Here is a 9862-nt window from a genome sequence, read left to right as displayed (position 1 = left end):
AAAGTAGTGTACTACATAGGGAATAGGGTGGCATTTGGGACGTAACCTGGACTTCATCACTATGGTACATATAACAGCAACTCACTCACAACTGGAGAGAAGAGGAACATGTGCTGTTCTTGTTTAGGTAGCCAGGTGACACGAATGAAATGGTCAAACAGTCAAATGAATAGAAAAGAAAGTTGACTAGAGTTGATTTAATGATTTAAATTTTAATGACACATTTTAAATAATACACAGAACATAAGAACAAAGCAAAGACAAATTCATTATTGGTAACATACATAGTATTTCATTTATTTTACCCATCCTAATTGTCTTAATGTTCACTATATTCCACCAGCAAATAGCACAAAGACAACTATGGTTGAGTATATTTTAAAATATTGCCATAAAGTGCATAACCTGTAGCAAGCAGAGTGAAATCAAAACTATTGCTGTTCACACGCCAGTTGTACACATGAATTTATCCTGAAAGGATAATCACTAAAGACTGTGTGTTAATGACGCTGAAGGGACATCTACAGGAAATAGGATGTCTTAGCACTCTGAACTACAACCATTACACAATATTCCATTTAGAGTCCTAATATTATGGTCTCAGCGGATAATAAAGGCCACATGGAATGGGAGTATTTAGGTAACTATATACCTATAGGGAACTACTCTACAACTTCATATGACAACAGACAATTATAAAACAGTTCTATATTTACAAACTTCAATCACAATACCTTAATTCATTTGCTTGCACAATGTGGGTTGAAAGTCAAACTGCATGTGAGAAAGCAATAATTCCCTATCTACAGTGCTCCCTCACACCGAGTGAAGGTCATACAGTGAAATGGGATCCTAGGTGGGTTTTGCTGGAAGCGTACAGACTGGCAATAATAAATAAGAGTGTTCCTGTTGAGATAGTCTTAATAGGAGCGGATGGCTGGAGGGATGGCTGAACATTCCTCCTGGTCCAGAGAGGTGTCAATCACTGGTCGGTACTCCAGAGTTACCTGGAACATGACAGGGATCAGTCTCCTAATAACAGATCAGACTCCTAATAACAGATCCGACTCCTAATAACAGATCCCACTCCTAATAACAGATCCCACTCCTAATAACAGATCCCACTCCTAATAACAGATCAGTCACTCATTTGTCTTTCTCCATCCAAAAACCTATTTCTGGACTAAACAGTATGTTCGATCAAGAGCATGCTTTTTAGTCCAGACAGGCTCGATTCTGTTCAGGGAAGATTGTCCCTATGTGTTTCCATCAGACACACAGACAGGAGTCGTGGTAGTTGTTTTACCTTGCCAGTCTTAGGATCCACAGTGGACATGGTGTGTTTTCTCCAATGCTGTTGGAAAGGCTTCCTCTCCTGTCCTGCCAGAGGCCTGGCATAGTCCAGCTCATCCATACGGTCCTGGAACACACAAAGTCACATTTAAGTCCCCTGCCTATCAATTAACCAACCAACCAACCAACCGGACATTCAACAAATCAATTAACCAATTAATCTATAAATCAACCAGCCAATCAATCCCTGTATCGCTACAATTGGGAGATGTGTAGTGCAGCTTTGAGGCCCTGAGTTGCAGATCACTTCATTTGAGTGGCTGGTTGGAGAGTGGTCTCCTCATCTTATTTAACCAGGTGAGAATCCATCCTCCTCTCACCGTATAGTCCTCCCGGGCGTGTGCTCCCCTGCTCTCCTTGCGGGCCTCGGCAGAGTGGATAGTCTGGACCGCGTTCAGCATCAGGTTCTGCAGCTCCAGAGACTCGACCAGGTCAGTGTTCCACACCATACCTGACCGAACGGGAGGGAAACGTTAGTTAGAACAACCAACACCAATCCTGTGGTCTGACGGTCCTGAGTCCAGGAGAAGTGTTTTAATCTATGTCTGGTAAATCCATAGATGCAGGAAGAACAGTAGCTTTGGTGTGGAGCTGTTGAGATTTCTTTGCAGACAGGGGTGATTTTTTTAAATGTTTATATCGGTCTGCAAATATAGGACTAGAAAAGGCCCAGAACACTACTTTTGTGAACAATATATATTTTATTTTTACATGTTTTTTTTCAGGGGGTGCTGCAGCACCCTCAGGACCTCTACTTCCTACAGCTATGGGTAAAACTGTCCTAAATCTCACCGAAAACGACTGAATCAAGAGATATGATAACAACATAAAGTCAACACATCTAAGTGAGATCAACTCTGAATATTAATTTGAGGTAAACTACTGACCACGGTCGAATGTCTTGATGTCCTCCATGGTCTGGTAGATGGCGTCCATCTTGTCACATCCCTCCTTCAGAACGTCGCCGGTACGGAACACTGCTGCATGGTTCTGCATCGTCTGGAGACAGAGACAAAAAGAGAAGATTTGTTTGAAAGAGCTCAGACATGACAAATGAAACATCTATGTCAGGACTGTCCAACTCTGTTCCTGGAGAGATACTCTCCTGTAGGTTTTAACTCCAACCCTGTTCCTGGAGAGCTACCCTCCTGTAGGTTTTAACTCCAACCCTGTTCCTGGAGAGCTACCCTCCTGTAGGTTTTAACTCCAACCCTGTTCCTGGAGAGCTACCCTCCTGTAGGTTTTAACTCCAACCCTGTTCCTGGAGAGCTACCCTCCTGTAGGTTTTAACTCCAACCCTGTTCCTGGAGAGATACCCTCCTGTAGGTTTTAACTCCAACCCTGTTCCTGGAGAGCTACCCTCCTGTAGGTTTTAACTCCAACCCTGTTCCTAGAGAGCTACCCTCCTGTAGGTTTTAACTCCAACCCTGTTCCTGGAGAGCTACCCTCCTGTAGGTTTTAACTCCAACCCTGTTCCTAGAGAGCTACCCTCCTGTAGGTTTTAACTCCAACCCTGTTCCTGGAGAGCTACCCTCCTGTAGGTTTTAACTCCAACCCTGTTCCTAGAGAGCTACCCTCCTGTAGGTTTTAACTCCAACCCTGTTCCTGGAGAGCTACCCTCCTGTAGGTTTTAATTCCAACCCTGTTCCTGGAGAGCTACCCTCCTGTAGGTTTTAATTCCAACCTTGTTCCTGGAGAGCTACCCTCCTGTAGGTTTTAATTCCAACCCTGTTCCTAGAGAGCTACCCTCCTGTAGGTTCACTCCAACCCTAATCTAGCACATCTGATTCTAAAAATTAGCTGGTTGATAAGCTGAATCTGGTCAGTTACAACTGGGGTTGGAGTGAAAACCTACAGGAGGGTAGCTCTCCAGGAACAAGGTTGGAATTAAAACCTACAGGAGGGTAGCTCTCTAGGAACAGGGTTGGAGTTAAAACCTACAGGAGGGTATCTCTCCAGGAACAGGGTTGGGGAGCCTTGCTCTATGTGTACCACTGCCTAGTTAAATACACTAGACTGGATACAGATGCCAATACATTTCAACAGAAAACCTTTTAGTCAACATGTATTCCTCACTCTCTGCATGTTGAGTCTGATCTCAGAGGTTCTGGTGTTCCCGTCAGCAAACCGGATCTTGTCCAGGTTGGCCACAGACTCCTCTCCAGCACTGGGCTTCAGTGGGGAAAGCTTCTCACCTAGAATGTCAAAAAGAGAAAGTCAAACTCAAATTATATTAAAGCATTATTAGCCATTTGTTTTTTAACATGACTGATAAAAGATCAAGAAATCAACCAATGATCTAACCAATCAGTCATAATGTGAAGAGCCTGCTTACCTGGAGTGCAGGTGTCAGCGATGGTGAGGGCACAGGCTCTGCCAAACACCACCAGATCCAGCAGGGAGTTGGCACCCAGCCGGTTGGCACCGTGGACACTGGCACAGGCAGCCTCACCACAGGCATACAGCCCTGGCACCACCTTGTCCTCCCCATCTGGATGAGTTATGACCTAAGAGGGAGATGACCAAGACCGTTACAGGTCGGTCTAGAGTCAAATAATATCTATCTAATTCTGGGTAAGACTGATTGATTGATGTGAACTTTCTTGAAGGACAATAAATGTTGTCAACTAATCAATCTATCTATCTTACCCAGCCATAGTGATCACAATCCCTTACGGAGACAAATCCCCCAAACTAACAGTGAGAATTGTAAAGAATGTTCTAATCTACCTGTCCCTTATAGTTGGTGGGGATTCCTCCCATGTTGTAGTGGACGGTGGGCAGGACAGGGATGGGCTCTTTGGTGACGTCAACCCCAGCGAAGATCATGGCGGTCTCAGAGATACCAGGCAGGCGGGTGGCCAGCTGCTGGGGGGGCAGGTGATGCAACTGCAGGTACACATGGTCCTTTTCTGGACCACAACCCCTGGAAATGAAAAAAGGCTTCTGTGAGAGTCTTTCTGTGCGAGAGAGTCTTTCTGTGCGAGAGAGTCTTTCTGTGCGAGAGAGTGTCTTTCTGTGCGAGAGAGTGTCTTTCTGTGCGAGAGAGTGTCTTTCTGTGCGAGAGAGTGTCTTTCTGTGCGAGAGAGTCTTTCAGGTCGAATCATATATTTTAGTGCCAATTTCAAGTTGTGGCCTCAAATTCCAATGACATTTTTACTTCCATCTCCAAGAATGAATGCTATTAAGGGGGTTAGGGATTGAGTCAGATACTACTGGTGGAGTGAAATTTGTAATTAAATCAATATTCAGTATTAAAAAGAAAGGAGGACCAAGGCACTCTTCATATAATTGATTAAAATGCCTTTATTAGTATGGCATGTTCAATAGAAACAATGTTTTTAAAAATCCGACGCGATTTGGCTGCATGGCCTTCGTCAGGGAGTACTCCCTGACGAAGGCCATGCAGCCAAATCGCGTCGGATTTTTAAAAACATTGTTTCTATTGAACATGCCATACTAATAAAGGCATTTTAATCAATTATATGAAGAGTGCCTTGGTCCTCCTTTCTTTTTGAAGACCAACTCAACCCTTTTACCAAAGAGCACCTTCTGTCTACCAACATTTACTATTGTGTACCTTAGTAGCGCCTCCCTTCCTCCTCTTTCTAATATTCAGTATTGTTGATTATCATACCTTCCCTCGCGGATCTCAATGGTCATGGAGCGTGACACCACATCCCGGGAGGCCAGATCTTTGGCGTTGGGAGCGTAGCGTTCCATAAAGCGCTCTCCTTCACTGTTGATGAGGATCCCTCCCTCGCCACGGCAACCCTCAGTGATGAGGCAGCCGGCACCATAGATACCTGACAGGGTTACATCACAGCTATGGTGTCAGGTGTCACCTCAGGTCAAATATACACTGATGACCTTTGCATTTACGTAATGAAAGGTCAGTCAGTTGACCTTAAAACAAATCCTTACAGTAAATATGGATTTCATAAGTGGGGAGTGGCCATGGATCTCCTTACTAGTTACAGTATAGTTACAGTATAGTTACAGTATAGTTACTGGCTGTGGTTCTTACCAGTTACAGTATAGTTACAGTATAGTTACAGTATAGTTACTGGCTGTGGTTCTTACCAGTTACAGTATAGTTACTGGCTGTGGTTCTTACCAGTTACAGTATAGTTACAGTATAGTTACAGTATAGTTACAGTATAGTTAGTGGCTGTGGTTCTTACCGGTTACAGTATAGTTACAGTATAGTTACAGTATAGTTAGTGGCTGTGGTTCTTACCAGTTACAGTATAGTTACAGTATAGTTACAGTATAGTTACAGTATAGTTACTGGCTGTAGTTCTTACCAGTTACAGTATAGTTACAGTATAGTTAGTGGCTGTGGTTCTTACCAGTTACAGTATAGTTACAGTATAGTTACAGTATAGTTAGTGGCTGTGGTTCTTACCAGTTACAGTATAGTTACAGTATAGTTACAGTATAGTTACTGGCTGTGGTTCTTACCAGTTACAGTATAGTTACAGTATAGTTAGTGGCTGTGGTTCTTACCAGTTACAGTATAGTTACAGTATAGTTACAGTATAGTTAGTGGCTGTGGTTCTTACCAGTTACAGTATAGTTACAGTATAGTTACAGTATAGTTACTGGCTGTGGTTCTTACCAGTTACAGTATAGTTACAGTATAGTTAGTGGCTGTGGTTCTTACCGGTTACAGTATAGTTACAGTATAGTTACAGTAGAGTTAGTGGCTGGGGTTCTTACCAGTTACAGTATAGTTACAGTATAGTTACAGTAGAGTTAGTGGCTGTGGTTCTTACCAGTTACAGTATAGTTACAGTATAGTTACAGTATAGTTACTGGCTGGGGTTCTTACCAGTTACAGTATAGTTAGTGGCTGTGGTTCTTACCAGTTACAGTATAGTTACAGTATAGTTACAGTATAGTTACAGGCTGTGGTTCTTACCAGTTACAGTATAGTTAGTGGCTGTGGTTCTTACCGGTTACAGTATAGTTACAGTATAGTTACAGTATAGTTACAGGCTGTGGTTCTTACCGGTTACAGTATAGTTACAGTATAGTTAGTGGCTGTGGTTCTTACCAGTTACAGTATAGTTACAGTATAGTTACAGTATAGTTAGTGGCTGTGGTTCTTACCGGTGGGGTGGAACTGTACAAACTCCAGGTCCTGGCATGGTAGGCCAGCTCTGGTTACCATGGCGTTGCCATCCCCGGTGCTGGTGTGGGCTGAGGTACAGCTGAAGTAGGTACGGCCATAACCACTACACATACAAAGAGAGATAATGGATATAAGGAGGTTGCTACTGGTGTAGACATTTGCGATGTATAATCCTACTGACTCAAAGCGATTGTCAGGACATTACAGAGCTTCATTCTGAGGGACAGGAGAAGTATGAAAGGCTCTGGGACATGAACAAGCATACCCAGTAGCGATGACAGTGTTGTTGGATCTAAAGCGGTGGATGGATCCATCCTCCATACAGAGAGCGATCACTCCTCTGCATTCACCATCCTCCATCAGCAGGTCCAGGGCAAAGTACTCCACAAAGTAGCTGGTATCATACCTTAAGGACTGGAGAAGAACAATTAATGGGACATTGAAAATCAAAAAAGGTACATGGTTGTATAAATAACAGTCAATGTATGCAAGGTCTCAGACTGAAGCCAGACTCGTTAATGTAAACTAAACCCGTGCCTCAGCTCTGTTTCCAGCTTTTACTGTTCAACTACCACACATTGGCCTTGACATGTTTTTGTACCATTCACCTTAGGGACCACAATGGAAATAAGTCAATGACTTTGTGTTATTTCTGTCAAGTTTTTAAAAATCTATGTACTGTGTTTTAACTGTCAAATAAAAATCAGTCAACGATCCAACCAAACTAGAGGACATGTTTAATAAAGCGAGTCTGGTAACTGTCTCATGGTAACATTAAACATACCCGTCCATACAATGTGTGAAGAAGGGAGTGTCCAGTCCTGTCAGCTACACAGCAGCATCGGTGTGCTTGGCCTCCCTTTCCAAACTTCAGGCTCTGACCCCCGAAGGCCCTCTGATAGATCTTCCCATCCTCTGTCCGACTGAAGGGCATTCCAAAGTTCTCCAGCTAGCGGGGGACATAAAGAACAATGTGATACAACCATATTGTCATGAACACGAGATGGTTTCAAGCGCAGGGTGCAGCAGGTGTTTATTGTAAAGGACCACAGGAGGAGGCAGGTAGCTGGGTCCAGGGGCAGGCAGAAGGTCATACACAGGGGGTCCAAAAAGGCAGCAGTACAGGCCGGGAAAAGGCTAGTAACGTCGTCCGGGAGATCAGGCAATAGGTTGATAACAGGAAATCCGATAGGCTAAAGTACAGGCAGGGAATAGGCAAAAGGCGTCATTAGTGAGGCAGGCAAAAACTATTATACACACGGGAGGAGTCGGGAGGAGTAAATTACAGGAAAAACAGAGCTCCGAATAGGAGAGTGTCACAAAACAAACAATACCTCACAATGATGGGGTGCAAAGAACTGAACTAAATAGTGTGTGATAATGACATACAGGTGTGTGAACAGGTGATCAGAATTCAGGTGATTGGGATCTGGAAAGTGAGCTGCGTTCAGGGGATCTATGTGTTTGAGAGTGTGAGCTGGAAAGTGACCTGCGTTCAGGTTTCTACGTGTTTTGACAGTGTGAGTTGGAAACAGACGTTACACATATTCCAGCACTTTATTTTATGTCTTTGGGGAAAAACAGACTAAAACACCAGGATCTGTGTCTGAAATTGCACCCTATATAATGTTCAAAATGTAGTGCACTAATTATCTCTCACCTCCACCACGGCAGCTGGGGCCTGCTCTGTCATGTAGTGGATAGCATCCTGGTCCCCTAGCCAATCAGATCCCTTCACTGTGTCATAGAAGTGCCACCTCCAATCATCTCCCTCCATGTTACCCAGGGCTGCATTGATCCCACCCTGGATTGGACAAAATCAACACAAATGAATTCAACAGTTCATTATGACTTTAGGATAGGACACAAATGTAGAACAGTAAATGAATAAAGTGCATTTCTATTCATTCATCCCAGTAGTACTGTAATGATAGTAATTGCTCTTCACATGCACTTCAACTACAGGTGATTGTTGAGAAGCTACCCAACTACTCCCAAGCCAAACCCCAATTCCCTCCGACTAGTAAAATATGAAAAAAATGAAATGAGGTACGAATCCCTTGATGCATTGATGTCAATGGGAGACTGAAGTTAGGTATTCACCCCTAAATATGCATAGGCCTACCTGTGCTGCCACAGTGTGAGACCTAGTAGGGAACAGCTTGGTGACACAGGCCGTGTTGAAGCCAGCCTCAGACAGACCAAAAGCAGCTCTCAGACCTGCTCCCCCAGCCCCTACCACCACCGCATCAAACTCATGATCCACTACCGGGTACTGGGTTGAGATCTGAGGATCAGAATAATATTGACTCGGATACACACAGACAGACTTTGACCTCCTGTGAATATTGATAACTACAAAAAAACATGGCTGATATGACAGTGTAACAAACAAAATTGCGAGCAAATCTTCCAAATAAAAGGGAATCCTTTTTTTTTTTACGATGCATATTGTATGTAGATATGTAAATACAATATGTAAATACAAATTACTTCATAACAAGAATGTCTCTTGAAGACCTTTATTTAAAAATGTGTCTTGCTTTAAAGGAAAGAAGAAGAAAAACAGGCGGTGTTATGCTTGTGTAAAACTCACATCATCTGACACTTTGGCGTTGTCCTTCTTCCCATAGATGGAGAAGTGGATGTTCCTGGAGCTACATCGGGCTGCTGCAGGGAGCTATTCATATGGGGATAACATGAGAAATCAATAGGTAGAGATCATAGACATATAATTAACTCTCAAATACATAGAAAACAAAAACCATCATCATTTCACAGTGGACCAGCAAAATATTCAATCAAATCTAGGTGGAAAAACACTCAAAACCCCCAAAGAATATCCCTGTCATAGGGATATTAAATACTTGCTAAATAGGTAATTTAGCAAGTACGGTATATTTTCTTTGACATTGTAACATATTCAAAAAGTGACTCTCAGACAGCTAACGTTATGTAACAAAGGGTCTGGTCTGGAGGACTGTTATGAAAGGCTGTCTGCTGCTGGTTACGAAAGCTGTGAGAGAAACACTCCATCTCCGTCGCAGTTACAAAACTGACTTTTCACAGACTACACAAATGCATTATCCAACAACAGTTATTTAACTCACGGCTTTAGCTAATAAAAACCTCTTGGTCAGGACTCTGGATACACTTGCCATCCTTATTATTCCCAGGTTTACTGCTAACAGCTAGAAAGTAACTGTCTAGGAAGACCAGATCTATACTGACTGGAGGTAAATCAATTCCTTCCTGGGGCCCCGCCCACTGGAAGAAACCATCTCAAACGTCTTGAAAACAAGGGGGGGCTCATGGCTTTTGACAACGCTTCAAGTTCTAAATCCATTTCTGCACGCATTAGATAAAATAAAT

At 43.1% G+C, this 9862-nt stretch overlaps 1 protein-coding gene across 1 annotated transcript; it reads right to left on the bottom strand.

The window, feature by feature from the left end:
- Positions 1–192: 192 nt before the first annotated feature.
- LOC115181381 (succinate dehydrogenase [ubiquinone] flavoprotein subunit, mitochondrial) lies at positions 193–9755 on the bottom strand. Its single transcript, XM_029743305.1, has 15 exons — positions 9601–9755; positions 9087–9170; positions 8616–8777; positions 8151–8294; positions 7275–7439; positions 6756–6904; positions 6469–6593; positions 4991–5159; positions 4084–4279; positions 3689–3860; positions 3430–3548; positions 2241–2352; positions 1674–1804; positions 1307–1420; positions 193–1007 (listed from the first exon to the last, which is right to left on the bottom strand). The coding sequence occupies exons 1-15, from the start codon at positions 9649–9651 to the stop codon at positions 921–923; spliced, it is 1980 nt and encodes a 659-aa protein (XP_029599165.1). The 5' UTR covers positions 9652–9755; the 3' UTR covers positions 193–920.
- Positions 9756–9862: the final 107 nt, after the last annotated feature.

This window comes from Salmo trutta, unplaced genomic scaffold, assembly GCF_901001165.1.
Source record: "Salmo trutta unplaced genomic scaffold, fSalTru1.1, whole genome shotgun sequence".
Lineage (NCBI taxonomy): Eukaryota > Metazoa > Chordata > Actinopteri > Salmoniformes > Salmonidae > Salmo > Salmo trutta.
Note: the sequence above shows the minus strand (reverse complement) of the source record. Positions and strands in the feature narration are given on the sequence as shown.

Excerpts from the sequence above, each read along its gene's own strand:
- LOC115181381 (XM_029743305.1), bottom strand. The coding sequence starts at position 9,651 with ATGGCAAGTGTATCCAGAGTCCTGACCAAGAGGTTTTTATTAGCTAAA. Across the intron at positions 8,295-8,615 it reads CTCACACTGTGGCAGCACAG|GGTGGGATCAATGCAGCCCT; the intron begins GTAGGCCTATGC and ends TGTCCAATCCAG. Across the intron at positions 6,594-6,755 it reads AACACTGTCATCGCTACTGG|TGGTTATGGCCGTACCTACT; the intron begins GTATGCTTGTTC and ends TTGTATGTGTAG.